The sequence below is a fragment of the Pipistrellus hanaki genome (genome assembly GCF_964339955.1).
Source record: "Pipistrellus hanaki genome assembly, chromosome: 15".
Lineage (NCBI taxonomy): Eukaryota > Metazoa > Chordata > Mammalia > Chiroptera > Vespertilionidae > Pipistrellus > Pipistrellus hanaki.
The window spans coordinates 14,389,290-14,405,000 of record NC_140517.1 but is presented as its reverse complement, the minus strand read 5'-3'; the positions used below and the strand labels follow the sequence as shown (position 1 = coordinate 14,405,000).

Sequence of the window (15,711 nt, the reverse complement as noted above, 5' to 3'; positions counted from 1 at the left end):
TCCCCCCCTCCTCCCCAAGCAGGAGGGCCCCAGGGATGACTCACTGTGGGTGGGCGGAGACTTGGAGTCTTCTTAGGTGACATCAATCCCCTCTGACGCCCCATTTTCTCTCCTAGAAGAACAGTGGTTTGGGGGGGTAAAATATATCCAAACAGTAACTTTTACAAAGATGCATACTGTGCACGGGGCACAGGTGTACTTATTAGCAATGGCAATCATGTAAATTGTGCACGCCTCAGTTTCCTAATGTGTATAATGGGGAGAAGCACAGTACCCATGGGTTGTTAGGAGATTATATACGTATGAAGCGCCATAGTGCTTAGTACATCCTACTCTCGTAATAAATGTTACTTTAACATCTCTAATCCCCACAAAAGTCCTGCAAGTGGCCAAAACCGGTTTGGCTCAGTGGATAGAGCGTCAGTCCGTGGACTGAAGGGTCCCAGGTTCGATTCTGGTCAAGGGCATGTACCTTGGTTGTGGGCACATCCCCAGTAGGGGGTGTGCAGGAGGCAGCTGATAGATGATTCTCTCTCATCAATGTTTCTAGCTGTCTATCCCTCTCTCTTCCTCTCTGTAAAAAAAAAAAAAGTCCTGCAAGTAGGTATTATCACACGTCTATATACAGATAAAACCAGAGCTTTGAGGAATTAAACAACTTCTCCAAAGCAGGCAGCTCGGAATCGGCAGGCCCTGGGGTATCTTCTCAGGCAGGGAAGGGCCGCACAGGACCTCCGGAAAGTATTGCTAGCTCCTTTCCCTACAGAGAAACTTCGTCCCGGGTGCCATTACTTGTTTAAATAGCTTTCACGGAAACTTGTTTTGGGCACTTGAGTGGTCTGATAGGAGGTGGCCTAGCAGGGTCTAGCGGTCAAATCTCTGAGCTTCCCACAAGCGGGATCACCCTGTGGGAACCACAGTGCCCACCAGGGGTAAGCCAGAGGCAACGTGAAACCATCACTTATTGTCTCACACGATGCCCCTGGGTCAGGGATTCAGGAGGAACGTAATTGGGTGGTTCTGGCTCAGGGTCTGTAAGAGGTGTTCACCAACGCACTGGCTGGGGCTGCAGTCCTCTAGGGCTGACCGGGGCTGAAGGCTCCACTAGTAACACAGGTCAAACCCAGGACCCTTCAATCCCCAAGCTGATGCTCTATCCATTGAGCTAAACCGGTTTAGCTCAATGGATAGAGCATCATCTTGGCTGCCTCCTGCATGCCTCCTATTGGGGATCAAGCCCCCAAACTGAGCATGTGCCCTAACTGGGAATTGAACTGTGACCTCCTGGTTCATGGGTCAATGTTCAACCACTGAGCCACGCTGGCTGGGCCCAGCTCTTTTATTTGAGGAATAAAATCTAATGTGCTTGCCGAAACCAGTTTGGCTCAATGGATACACCGTCAGCTTGGGGACTGAAAGGTCCCAGATTCGATTCCGGTCAAGGGCATGTACCTTGGTTGCGGGCACATCCCCAGTGGGAGGTGTGCAAGAGGCAGCTGATCGATGACTCTCTCTCATCAATGTTTCTAACACTCTATCTCCCTTCTCTTGTAACAAAATCAATAAAAATATTAAAAAAAAAACAACAACAATGTGCTTAAGCCACTGCTAATTGGGGCTTTCTCTCATATTTAGCCAAATTTAAGTCTAGCTAAAAAAAAAAAAAAAAAAAAAAAGCCACCTTGAGCTGTCTTGTATGTACCTGTAGGATCCGCTGTTCTGTTTCTCAGGATGTCCCTTTCCTCCAGGTGAGGTTTCTGGCAGCACACTGTGACAATGTCCTCAGGCGATCGTGTTACCTGCCCTGCAGGGCTGAATGAACCTTGGCAGTCAGGGGACATTTCTCTAAGAACCTTGTGGTTATAAATACGGGAAATCAAGTGGATGTGACCTGTCACAGGTACGAGGACACCAGGGGCCAGGGCTGGGAGGTGTGCGTGGGGGAGCAGGAGCGGTGACTTGGGGTTGGCACACGGCAGGTTTGGGCAATACCTGGGCAGCAATACAGGGGGCGAAGGTCCAAAGGGCAGGGCTTTTAGGAGAGGAAACGCAGTAAACATGCAAGCTCCTTGCGTTCTTGCCAGCCCAGAGGAGGTTTCCTGCGTGTTGAAAACTCCATTTGAAAACGGTCCCACAGGAAACAAAAGCAGTTGCAGCAGGCGAAGTGGAGGCAACCTGGCTGCACCCCCCGCCCCCCATGCCTGTCAATCACCGGGGCTGCCTTGGTGGCCCCAGGAAGGAAGCTGGGCCCGAAGGGTCAGAGCATGTCCTGGGTCAGCACCCACCTTGGCCTGGCCGAGCATGTGGAGGACATACATGCAGTCTTGGTGCTACCATTTCAGCGCTTGGGAATCTGAGAAGCTGGTCAGTGTTTTGAGCTTCAACCATTCTCTTGGATGTTGAATTTCGAGTCCTTAATAGATCTAGACATCCTAATAGACATCTTCCTACCTCAACAGACCAAAAAGTGTGGGTCTCAAGTCTGGGGACCTAAAAGAAATCACTATGGTTGGGTCAGAATTTCAAATGATGTTACCATTAAAAAACAAAAGCGTGCACACACACACACACACACACACACACACACAGATATGAGAGAGAATAGCACTGATCTAAATGTATTTGTTCTTTCACTCATTCATTCTTCCAACAATCACTTGTTGAGATCTGACTTCCTCCCACTGGCTGTGCTATGTGGGGAGAGCCAGATAACCTTTTCACCATCTCTCTGAGCCTCACAAGAGACAAATACACCTCCGGGGTGGCTCAGTGGTTGAGCCTATGAAGCAGGAGGTCATGGTTTGACTCCTGGTCAGGGCACATGCCCAGGTTGTGGGCTTGATCCCTAGTGGGGGGCATGCAGGAGGCAGCGGATCAATGATTCTCTCTCATCATTGATATTTCTCTCTCTCCCTTTCTCTCTGAAATCAATAAAAACACATATTTAAAAAAGAGAGAGCCGAAACCGGTTTGGCTCAGTGGATAGAGCGTCGGTCTGCGGACTGAAGGGTCCCAGGTTCGATTCCGGTCAAGGGCATGTACCTTGGTTGTGGGCACATTCCCAGTGGGGGGTGTGCAGGAGGCAGCTGGTTGATGTTTCTCTCTCATCGACATTTCTAGCTCTCTATCCTTCTCCCTTCCTCTCTGTAAAAAATCAATAAAATATATTTAAAAAATAAAAAAATAAAAAATAAAAGAGAGAGACACAAATACTAACACAACTGGCCAGAATCTATTGGGTCACAACCTACAACAGGGGACGGAGCCCGGTGCTTCCTTAGCAGAGAGGGGAGTCGCTGGGGGCTCAGCCAGGTACAGCTGCACTGAATTTCCTGTGTGGCCAGGACTGATGTCATACTATTTCCTGGGACCACAGTTACCCAAAGCCCTGATGTCTTGCCCTGATAGCTCAAAAGCAGAAACCCGTTTTAACCCCACTCCTTCCAGAGATTGGTCATGGGACTGAGTGGATGTCTCCACTGCTCCTGGAACCTGGCTGGCTCCCAGGGAACACTGCTCCCAAATGCTTTGTCAGGCAGTTTCCTCAGTCTATTTCCTAAAGCATTTCTCAGCCATGGCCCAGTTCCCGGCTGTGGTGCTTCCCCAGCGCCTGGCTGGGGGAGGGGTGTTGGGATAGGAGAGTAGTTAAGGGGGGATGGAGGGAGTTGGCTCCTGCTCAGAAGGAGCCTCCACTTCCCAGCATCAGGCCCCTGCAGCGTGGTGCCCCTGCTTTAGGTCTTCCTTGCCCTCTCTGCCTGAGTCACGGTTTTAATGGACACACACACACACACACACACACACCCACACACACACCCACACACGGTTCTTAATGGACTTGGATGGCCATTTAGAAGTCGTACCCTGAGGCTGGCTGATGTGATTAGCTAGTGAGTTTGCTTCCTTCTCAGTAAAGGATTTGTCTTTATTTGACCTTAGAGGCGACTCTAATGATGAGAACGCAAGGCCGATGATGTGAGGGGGCTTGGAAATCCTGTGCCGTCCATCAAGCAGGAGAGGGAGCACCTCAACTCGGCCAAGGGCTTGGCCTGGGTTGGAATCCAGCCTCTGCTCCTTGGCTAACTACGTGACCTTGAGCAAGTCCCTTATCTTCTCGGTGCCCATTTGTGAAAATAGGGTTATTAGATAATAGAAGGATCTACTGCTTCGGGGCTGTTGAAGAATTAGATGAATAAATACGCAGAGAGCACACACAGCATTCCAGCACTAAACAGTAAGAGCTCGCACAGTGTGAGCTGTCATCACGGTGGGGTGAGCGCCTGTTCTTCTGAGGCGCTTGTAGGGCGGGCTCCTCTGATAGTCTTTCCGCCTCTGAGGCCCTGATCGTGGCTGCGGCTGGAGGCGATGTGACCGGCAGCAGTGAGCTCAGTTGCAGTATTCATTTCTCCCTCACCTCTGAGTTCTCTGGGGGCACAGGCCATGCCTGTCATCCGTTCACGTCAGTAAGCTGTGTGTGCCAGGCTCTGCTGGGTGTAGTGATAAAGGTGAATAAGCAAATGCCAACATGGCCCCCTACCCTGTCTTCCGGGAACAAGAAGCATGTTTGCCCCAAAAATGCAGGTTGAAGAACTGAAGAGTGTTGATATGAATGCTTGTGAATACAGATTTAATTTTAAAGCTTATATTAATATCCTCACATCTTTGCTCTCTGATGAATTTCATACTGCGAAAGGCAGATTGTATTTACAATTTTAATTGACCATGTGGGTTTGCCACTGGATGGCTGTCTCTATTGCTAGAAAGCTGATCTGAGGATACTATTTGTGTTTTTTAAAAAAATGTATTTTACTGATTTTTTACAGAGAGGAAGGGAGAAGGATAGAGAGTTAGAAACATCGATGAGAGAGAAACATAGATCAGCTGCCTCTTGCACACCCCCTACTGGGGATGTGCCTGCAACCAAGGTACATGCCCTTGACCGGAATCGAACCTGGGACCCTTGAGTCCAAAGGCTGACACTCTATCCACTGAGCCAAACTGGCTAGGGCTGAGGATACTATTTGATTTAAAAGCTTGTAAGTTGGAAGTTCCTCATTTATAAAGTATCAGGGTTGATGCTACTTTCACGAATCTATCTATTGCTGAGAGACTAGTTTGGCTCAGTGGATAGAGCGTCGGCCTGTGGACTGGTGGGTCTCAGGTTCGATTCTGGTCAAGGGCATGTACCTTGGTTCCCGGCACATCTCCGGTGGGGAGTGTGCAGGAGGTAGCTGATCGATGATTCTCTCTCATTGGATGTTTCTGGCTCTCTATCCCTCTCTCTTCCTCTCTGAAAAATCAATAAAATATATTAAAAAATAAAAGAATCTATTTATTTAGTTTTAATTGAAGCATAACTGACATACAATATTGTATTAGTTTCATATGTACAGCATAGTGTTTAGACATTTGTAAATGATGCAAAATGATTAAAAAAATTGTAAAATTCCTGATCTAACAATGCTTAAGTGTATAATCCAGTGGCATTAATTACATTCACAATGTTGTGCAACCACGGCCACTGTTGGCAAACCCTTTCCATCAGCCCAAACAAAACCTTTGTACCTATTAAGCAAGAATTCCCCACTCCTTCCCCCAGCCCCTGGTAGCATATTTACTTTGTGTCTCTGTGAATTTGCCTTTTCTAGGTATTTCATATAAATGGAATCATACAATATTTGTCTTTTTGTGTCTAGTTTCTTCTTTCACTTGGCATGCTTTCAAGGTTTATTCATGTGGTAGCATGTATCAGAACTGCATATCTTTTTATTTTTAAAAAGAAAAAATATTTTTACTACAGGCCCGGTGCACAAAATTTGTGCACTCAGGGGTAGGAGGGGGGTCTGGGCTGTGCCCCTTTGCAGTCTGGGAGCCCTCGGGGAACATCCTTAGCACTGCTGCGGGGGCGGGATAGGCTCCTGCCACTGCCACTGCCACTGCGATCGTCAGCCATCAGACTGGATTGTAGCTGAATGGCGCTCCCTCTGTGGGAGTGCACTGAGCATCTGCCCCTTGGTGGTCAGTGCGCATCATAGCGACCAGTCATTCTGCTGTTCGGTCCATTTGCATATTACCCTTTTATTATACAGGATTGATTTCAGAGATAGGAATGGTGAGAAAGAGAGATTAAACACCAATGATGAGAGAGAATAATTGATCAGCTACCTCCTGCACGCCCCCCCCACTGGGACCAAGCCCACAATCTGGGCATGTGTCCTGACTGGGAACCCAACTGTGACCTCCTGGGTCATATGTTGACACTCAACCACTGAGCCTTAGCAGCTGGGCTGCACTGCTTTTTATAGGTGAATAATATTCCACTGTATGTATATGACACACTCTCTATATCCATCCATTTCTTGAAGAACACTTGGATTTCTTTCTACCTTTTGGCTATTATGAATCATGCCACAATGAACATTGGTATACAATGGTCTGTCTGAGTCTCTGTTTTCAATTATTTTTGGGTATATTTACAGAAGTAGAATTGCTGGGTTGTATGGCAATTCTATGTGTGTTTTATTTATTTTTATTTTAAAAATATATTTTATTGATTTTTTTTTTTTTTTTTTACTACTGAGAGGAAGGGAGAGAAGGATAGAGATTTAGAAACATCGTTGAGAGAGAAACATCAATTCAGCTGCCTCCTGCACACCCCCTACTGGGGATGTGCCCTCAACCAAGGTACATACCCTTGACCGGAATCAAACCTTGGACCTTTCAGTCCGCAGGCCAACGCTCTATCCACTGAGCCAAACCGGTTTTGACTATTTATTTTTAAAATGTATTTTTATTGATCTCAGAGAGGAAGGGAGAGGGGAAGATGGAAACATCAATGAGCATGGAACGGAGTGTGGAATCTCGGAGGGAAGTCAGGGACGGTGGGTGGGTGGGAGTTAATTAACCCAAGACTTTGTATGCATAAATGCAGACTCCATGGATAAAGACAGTGAGGGCCTGGGGTAGGCTGGAAGGGATTGATGAGGGCGGGGGAGAAAGAAAGGGACATATGTAATACTTCCAACAATATTTAAAAAAAAAGAAGAAACATTAATGATGAGAGAGAGTCATTGATAGGCAGCCTCCTGCTTGCCCCACACTGGGGTTCGAGCCCGCCATCTGGGCATGTACCCTGACCAGGAATTGAACCACAACCTCCTGGTTCATAGGTTTACCCTCAACCACTGAACCATGCTGGCTGGGCTATGTTTAGTGTTTTTGAGGAACCATTTAAGTGTTTTTCACAGAAACTACACCATTTAGGTGTATCAGAATTCCACTTTTTCCACAGTTTTGCCAACACGTATTAAAAAATTGTAGCCATTCTAGTAGGTGTGAAGTGGTCTCTCATTGTGGTTTTGATTTGCATTTCCCTAATGACACCTTCCAGTGATGTTCAGCATCTTTTCATGTGCTCATTGGCCATTTGTATAACTTCTTGGGCAAAGTGTCTATTCAAATAATTTGCCCATGTTTAATTGGGTTGTCTTTTTGTTGTTGCAGGAATCCTTTATATTAATCCTTATTAGATATATGATTTGCAAATATTTTCTCCCATTCACAGACTGTCTTTCCACTTTCCTGATATTGTACTTTCATGCATAAAAGTTCTTAATTTTGATGAGTTCAACTTGCCATTTTTTCTTTTGTTGTAATTTTGGTGTCATATCTAATAATCCATTGCCAAATTTTGTTTGACTCTGAGCTCTGCAACAGTGGAGTCATTCTAAATATCTTCTGAAATTTGCAGTATTCTTTCAAATTTATGTTTATGAGATTATCCAGGTTCTTTCATAATTCGTTCATTTTTCATGGCTGTATAATATTCAATTATAGGAATACACCACTCATAATTTACCCAATCATTTATTAATGGACATTTGTGAGGTTTCTAGTTATTATTATTATTTTTAAAATATATTTTTATTGATTTCAGAGAGGAAGGGAGAAGGAGAGAGATAGAAACATTAATGATGAGAATCATTGATCGGCTGCCTCCTGCATGCCTCCTACTGGGAATCGATCCTGAAACCCAGGCATGTGCCCTTGACTGGAATAGAACCCGGGACCAAAGCTCTATCCACTGAGCCAAAAGCAGCTAGGGCTGTTTCTAATTATTTTGATATTACCTCAGTGTCACCATGAATATCCCAAAGTGATGCTTTTGTATTTCCTAATTTAAGAACCATTTACCTCCTCCCCCCCCCCCCACCCACATACACACTCTCATCTGAGATATGTTTTCATTGATTTTTAGAGAGAGAGGAAGGGAGAGAAAGAGATACAGAAACATCAATCCATTGCTTGCCTTCCCTATGTGCCCCAACTGGGGTTCGAACCTGCCACCTAGGTATGTGCCCAAATTGGGAATTGAACCCACAACCTTTTGATGTATGGAACTATGTTCCAACCAACCGAGCAACCCAACCAGGGCCCACTTATCTTTCTTTACTGAATAAAGCAATCTTTTATTGAGTTGCTATTAATTTCAGTTGAATAGAAATTGGGATTAACAGGTGCAAGCAACCATTTGACTGAAGCATATACTTTCTCATCTGTCTACGTGTCTTAATTACTGGACTATAAAACCATAAGAACCACTGCCACTGAGTGTGGTTTGTGCCAGTCCACACTATAGCGTTAACTGTTTTGTGTGTTTTCTTGCAACCAGCAATCAGAGAGGACAATAAATACATTTCACTGATTTCAGGTTGGAGAGCTTTTAAGCAATAGGGAGATGTCAACACAGGATGGGGGCAAGACCTGTGAAAGGGAAGTGCCTTACGGAGAGCCCCCCTCAGCCCGGTTGCAGGAGTGTTCAGAAGGGGTTTGAAATAACCCCAACCATGAAGGGCTTTTCCAGTGCTGACTACCCTCCACAACAAAGAGGTCCAGATTGATTGTTCGCCCAGCCCTGCCCAGCGGCCGGTATCGGGAAACGCTTTGGCAGCTACCTGGGGTCACGATGGGGCCAGGTTTCTGTGGGGTTTGTAAAAGAACACCAGGGGAAACTCAAGCGTGAGGCAAGAGCTTGACTCTTTGTGGCCCTGTTACGGGAAAACGCCAGTGACCTTAGCAATGTCCAACTTGTGTAGACATAGGGTTACAAAATGGAAAAGGGGGTGGGTGAGATATTACAGGCATAAAAGCACCAGCAGCTGTGCCCCACAGCACTGCTCTTCCAAAGGCAGGACCAACCCAAGATGCGGTGAGTCCACAGCTCTGCCCTTTTTTCTTCCCTTCCTCTTGTTCCTCATCTCATCCTCCTTTGCATACACCTCTTAGCTGCATGACAAGCCTACAGAACAGATGCAAAAATGCAACTAAGAAATAGGGAAAATAAGCTAAGTTATAGTGATCTGAAGGGTGCGGTGTGCTAAGAGGTAATGCCTTCTGATACAGCCATCTTTTCCAGGAGATGTGATTTACTTTAAGAAATCTATTTTTCCTTGAGGTTGTAAAGTTGTTTATTGTTACTTTTTTGTTGTTGTTGTTAATCCTCACCCACTTATATTTTTTTCCACTGATTTTTCTTGAGAGAGTGGAAGGAAAGGGGAGACAGAGACACATCGATTGGTTGCCTCCTGCATGTGCCCTAACTGGGGCCAGGGATTAAGCCTGCAACAGAGGTATGTGCCCTTGACTGGAATCAAACCTGAGACCCTTCAGTCCACAGGCAATGCTCTAACCACTGAAAAAAACACGTAGGGCAGAGGTAGTAAAGTTTTCATCTTTGTAGGACAGGACAGAAGCTGGCATTTTAAATGTATTTATTAGTAGATATTTTTTCCCTTAAAAATGCATAATAAGGAAGACCAATAGTGGCATATTTGGATGACAGAATTAAGGAACTCTGATTTTATAAACATAAAAAGATTTTGGAAATGTTGAAGTAGCCAGACTAGAAACGTAAGCAAACAATCCCTGAGGAGCTGACATCTGTCAGTGAGACGAATAACTGGCAGGTGTGGCCTGTGCATCCGTGCCCGTGTCCGATCATGCTTTCGGGAGCCAGCTATCCTCCAGGGAACCTGCGGGCATTTTGGGATTAGCTATACCATTTCATGAAGACAAATGATCATAAAATAAGACACACACCACATAAGTATTTTAAATGAAATATTTAAAAAACCTTTCCTTGCCGAAACCGGTTTGGCTCAAGTGGATAGAGTGTTGGTCTGTGGACTGGAAGGCCCCAAGTTTGATTCCGGTCTTGGGCACGTACATTGGTTGCGGGCACATCCCTGGTAGGGGGTGTGCAGGAGGCAGCTGGTCGATGTTTCTCTCTCATGGATGTTTCTAGCTCTTTATCCTTTTCCCTTCCTCTCTGAAAAAAAAAAAAAAAAAATCAATAAAATATATTTAAAAAAACAACAACTTTCCTTATGGGGAACTTTGAAAAGTAGGGACTGGCATAGTCAATCCCCACGTTCCGGTCTTCGTGGTCCACATTCTATCCGCAGCGTCCTCGTAGCCTGGTACTCTAGAGGTGCCCGAGGGAAACTTCCCTTTGAGGGAGAGCTCATACATCATTACTAGGTTAATGCTTCTGAATGCTGCCTGGGATTGCGGCCCACACACCTGTCTTGGTGGTTCCTCTCCGAGGCTTATGGAGAATTCCCAGCAAGCTCTCCGCTGGGGTACTGGGAAGCTGTAGTGTAAAGCATGTATTTGGTGGGTCCCAGTGCTTGCATATGGCTATTTTATTTTCTGGCTGCCTAAAGGGAGGGAGGGGGGTATGTGGGGGGGAGGTTGTGAAGCAGGGAGAGCAGCTTTGACCTCCTCCTGTCTTCTCTCTGCAGCGCCCTGGTAACTGTTGTCACCCTCCTCCTGCTCTGGGGGCAGCTTTTTGCAGTGGACACTGCCCACGAGGGCACAGAGAACGCAGGTAGGTCTTCGGGTGTGGGCGGGCGTGTACACCCCAGCACTGCGGTGGCTGACCCCGTAGGATCTGCACCCTTTCTTCAGGAGACCCAGATACCTTCTTCTCATCCTGATCGCTGGTCTTTCACTGGTTAAAAACCCTGGGGAGCCAGCCAGAGATAAGGAGAGAATGCCCACGGCATGGCTTCCATTTGGGATGGCGGAAGGCTGACGTCCAGAGCAGCTTCCTCTCGTCTGGCGTTTCATGGGTCTCTGAGAGCGATTTCTGAACGCACTAACCTCCTCTTCCTGTTTGCCTTTGCAGACGACGGCTGCCCAAAGGCCCCTGAGATCGCAAACGGCTACGCGGAGCACTCGGTCCGCTACCAGTGCAAGAGCATCTACTACAGACTGCGCACCGAGGGAGACGGTAAGACCTGCACGAGCGTCCCTGTGCCCTCGCCATCCCGGCATTTCCATGGTGAATGGAGTCAGGGGTGACTGGCTAGGAAATCCTCGGAGCCAGGAGATGTTTATTCTAATTAGGGGTTTTGTTCCCAGTGCTGTGGCCTTTTGGGCAAATTAACTTTGCTCAGCCTCACGTTTTGTCTTTTGTTAAGGGGAGGGGATGCCACATAGCCAACCCACCTCAGAGTGAGAGCTGCATCTAGATCTGGCAAAAGGATGTGGCAAAAGAACAAACAATGGTGACGGTGATGACATTGGTGTCCTCACCTTCCTGGCGCTGTTGTGCTTTACATTGATTTGCTCACTTAGTCTTTGTAGCACCCTCTACGAAGAGACTGTTATTGTTACTTGGTGATGGGGAAACTCGAGGCACAGAGAGGTCAGGTAGCCGGCAAGAGGTAGGGGCAGGATTTGGACCCTGACCCCACCTGCCCTGCCTCTCCACGACCACGGTTCTGTCCTGCTGGGCTTCGAGAGGGCCCAGCATTTGGCTTCCAGGACAGTGCTGCTCCCTTCCCCCTCTTCCCTTCTCATCTTCCTTCTCCTTCTCTCATTTTTTTCTCTCTAAATACCTTCTCTCCCGTGCCAGACTGAGTATCTCTTTTTGACTCATTTTTTTTCCTTTTGTTTCAGGAGTGTACACCTTAAACAGCGAGAAGAAGTGGACAAACAAGGCCACTGGAGAGAAGCTTCCTGAATGCGAAGCAGGTAGGAAGCCGAGGGCCTGGGAAGCAGACCAAGGAGAGGCGCTGAGGGTTCAGTGGTTGGGCAGGGGTATTGGTTGGAATGTCCTAGAGGCACATGTCCCTCCTGGGTGGCTTCTCCTGAGCAAGACCTGGGGCCAGGGAGAACCACCAATGGCTGGCAGAGAACTGAGCAGATAGGTGACGATTCCCTTAAAAAGTTCACTGAGGTTCTTGCTTATTCAGGCCTGCAGGGCACTGATGGAACCCACTGCCCCAAGGGGGTCCGGAGACCCTATGTGCACAGACAACCCACCCAGAGAGCCAGGGTCCCAGGGTAGAGCCAGCTCCGGGAAGCACTATCAGGGAGGACATAACTCACCCCCATCCAGGGGAGGATGACAGAAGGCTGGATGGATAGGGCTTCTGTTTCTGTTACTAGGAAGAGCTACTGCTCTTTCTTTTTCCCTCTTGCAACAGGAGGGTTTTTGCCCACCCTCTCCTGCTATTAGTGGCGTGGAACTGCTGCCCTGCCTGGTATTAACTGCGGTATCTGTAAAACCTGAGTTGTGGCCATTGCTACGTTAGACCCCTCTTTATTCGGAGAGAATGAGTTATAACGGGTTTCAAGGAATTGTGGACATGTCCTTGTTGTGACAAACTGTTGAATACACATACAGCTCATCAGCCGGGTTTCTCAATCTCGGCGTTGTTTCTTTGGTGAGTTAGGAAGGCAGGAAATGGAAGTCTGCCTTAGTTATAGAAATAATTGACAGCAAACGCTGGAAACAAGAGGGCAGGTGGTAAAGCAAAGCATGTAAATATTCCTGGCTTGGAAAAGGTGGACAGGGATCGTTTAGACAGCAGCCATAGCCGAAGCTGTCAGGCCCCCTCCCGGCCGGGGAGGGAGAGTCTCGCATTTCTCGTCCTGACTTCCTTGCTCTCCTGGACAGTGTGCGGGAAGCCCAAGAACCCAGTGGACCAGGTCCAGCGGATCCTGGGTGGCTCCGTGGATGCCAAGGACAGCTTTCCCTGGCAGGCTAAGATGATTTCGCATCATAACCTCACCTCGGGGGCCACGCTCATCGGTGAACAGTGGCTGCTGACCACGGCTAAGAACCTCTTCCTGGGCCACACGGAAGATGCCAAAGCAAAAGATATCGCCCCCACTTTAAAACTCTACGTGGGGAAGCAGCAGCGTGTGGAGGTCGAGACGGTGATTCTCCACCCTGACTACCTCGAGGTCGACATCGGGCTCATCAAGCTCAAGCAGAAGGTGCCCGTGAACGAGAAAGTGATGCCCATCTGCCTACCTTCCAAAGACTACGCGCAAGTGAACCGGATGGGCTATGTGTCCGGCTGGGGGCGGAATTCCAACTTCAACTTCACCCAGCTCCTCAAGTACGTCATGCTGCCCGTGGCCGACCAGGACAGCTGCGTGCGGCACTACGAGAACAGCACGGAGCCGGAGAAGAAGCGGCCCAGGAGCCCCGTGGGCGTGCAGCCCATCCTGAACGAGCACACCTTCTGTGCCGGCATGACCAAGTACCAGGAGGACACGTGCTTTGGGGACGCGGGCAGCGCCTTCGCTGTCCACGACACGGACGACGACACGTGGTATGCGGCGGGGATCCTGAGCTTTGACAAGAGCTGCAGCGTGGCCGAGTACGGCGTGTACGTGAAGGTGCTCTCCATCCTGGACTGGGTTCGGAAAACCATGGCCGACAACTAGTGCGAGCTAGATCTCACTCCGGGAGAGGGGAAAACTGGAGGGGGGTGGAAGGGCAAACGCTGGTGTGAAACCGGTGGGCTCCAGCCCTGCGTGTCTAAGTCAAACAATAAAGAGCTTTCTTTTCACTCATTTCTGTGTTTTTTTTTTTGTTTTTTTTGGGGTGTGTGTGTGTGTGTGTGTGCTTAGACCCGTTTATCCTCTCCTTTATGGTACAGCAGCAGCCAAGTGGCACAGCACGTACAGGGAGTGTGTCAGAAAACACCGCAGGCCGACGGGACAGCCCTATGGTGGTACCAACTGTCCCACGGCCAGGTCACACTCACTGACTGAGTGCCTGCCGAGGAGGCTCTCAGAAAGGTCATTGTTTTACAGACAAGGAACAGAGACTCTGAGGAGTTAAGCGATTTGTTTAAGGTTATGCAGCTATTAAGTAGTGAGGCTGGATCTTGAATCTAGGTGTGTCTGAATATAAATCCTGAGCTCGTTGCTGTATCCTTTATTTTTTTAAATATATTTTTATTGATTTCAGAGAGGAAGGGAGAGACAGAAAATCAATGATGAATCATTTATCGGCTGCTTCCTGCATGCCCGCCCGCACTGGGGATGAGGCTCAAAACCTGGTTATTTATTTGTCCTGACCAGGAATCAAACTGTGACCTCCTAGTCGACGTTCAACCGCAGAGCCACGGCGGGTGGGCGATGTACTCCAGGTTTATAGAGAAAAGAGTTCAGTTAGAGAAAGAGCTTCCTGTCTGAAGGGTTCTGGAATGTTTCTTCTGGGAGGCCCCGCAGAGCATTTCTTTGTGAAACAGGAAGCTCAGGCGGCTTGCACTTGTTTTGGTGGAAGAGGAGTTCTCGGGGTGCTGCGAGGAAAACATTTCCCGAGGCCCCTCTGGAGGGTGAGGTTTCGTGGCAAGCTGATAATGTAAAATTAAGGGGGTCTCCTTCAAGGCCCCATCTCTGTCCGTCTCGCCATGGAAGAAGTCCGATCTTGCCTTCAGCAGGGCCAGAATTAAGGCCACTGACCACAGTTTCTGCTCCTTAGGAAAGTCCAGGCCAGCATCTGGCTTGCTTAGCTTGTGCTCCTGGCTGTGGTCCCCTTTGTGCGAAGCCTGCATAGCCAGGGGCCACACAGCTGCTGAAGGCCACGTGGCAACGGAGAGAGAACAGGCGAAGGCACGGGCAAGCGTGGGTCATGGAGCAGGAGGGCAAGCAAGCGGGAAGGAACTCTGCGGGCATTTTAACCTTCCCAGATTTCGAGCACTTGTGGTGGTTCCACCGGCCTAGCCAATCCATTGTTCCCCAGGCAGACTGACTGATAAGCACCTCCCCTACGTCACTGCACAGGCGCCCATCTCCCGCTTCGTTTGATCCTTTCCCCCTGTATCTGCAGGGAATGGGCTGGTGGTTCCCGGGGAGCGAGCGTGAAGCTGTAGCTTCCTGGTGAAGCTGCCCAGATGACCATGCTTCCGATGTCTGGCTTCCCTTTGACTCTCTTCCTTTATGAGTATTAACCAGCTAAATACCACAACAGTGCATTGACTCCTGTGGATGGTAGGTTTCTTCCAAATGGAAAAAGCAGTCCTTACACTTTCTAAAAATTCAGATTCTCTCTCTCTTTCTAGTCATGAGCCCTTGAAGCAGTTTTGTCTCAGGAAGAGGTTGAACTCTGACTTCTGGGAGAGCTCTGTTTTCTTCTTATTAAAGGTAGTTAATTCTTTAGCTCAGATTGGGTACTAGATAGTAAAGGTTCAAGTCTCACTTCCTGGGCAATTTAATAGCACAAAGCTAGTAAATTTGCAAACCAGGACACTGTTTTCAAAGTGTGAACCAGGAAGGCTCCAAAATAAAAGAAATTTGTCTGCTATCAGTGGAGAATTATTCATTCCAAGAGAAACTGGGACAATTAGGACTGGAGATCAGAGAGCACGAGTAATAGAAATATGTGAGTCGGGGAACGGGCAAGGT

At 48.0% G+C, this 15,711-nt stretch overlaps 2 protein-coding genes across 3 annotated transcripts in view; one reads left to right on the top strand and one right to left on the bottom strand.

The window, feature by feature from the left end:
* Nucleotides 1-1,753, bottom strand: part of PKD1L3 (polycystin 1 like 3, transient receptor potential channel interacting) — a gene marked incomplete at its 5' end in the record, with an annotated part of 79,073 nt that extends 77,320 nt beyond the window's left edge. The window contains 2 exons of the mRNA XM_084906680.1: nt 45-112; nt 1,703-1,753. Coding sequence (XP_084762806.1) covers nt 45-104 — 60 coding nt within the window. The remainder of the gene's footprint in view (nt 1-44; nt 113-1,702) is intronic.
* A 7,367-nt stretch (nt 1,754-9,120) lies between these two features.
* On the top strand, nt 9,121-13,868 carry LOC311633689 (haptoglobin-like). Of its 2 annotated transcripts, none has more exons than XM_084906673.1 (5): nt 9,121-9,205; nt 10,800-10,885; nt 11,186-11,290; nt 11,962-12,036; nt 12,965-13,868. In XM_084906673.1, the coding sequence occupies exons 1-5, from the start codon at nt 9,201-9,203 to the stop codon at nt 13,741-13,743; spliced, it is 1,050 nt and encodes a 349-aa protein (XP_084762799.1). In that variant the 5' UTR covers nt 9,121-9,200; the 3' UTR covers nt 13,744-13,868. The 2 variants fall into 2 exon arrangements, with proteins under 2 accessions (XP_084762799.1, XP_084762798.1); XM_084906672.1 differs by lacking the exon at nt 9,121-9,205 and adding an exon at nt 9,246-9,370 and having other exon boundaries at nt 10,770-10,885.
* The last annotated feature ends 1,843 nt before the right edge of the window (nt 13,869-15,711 follow it).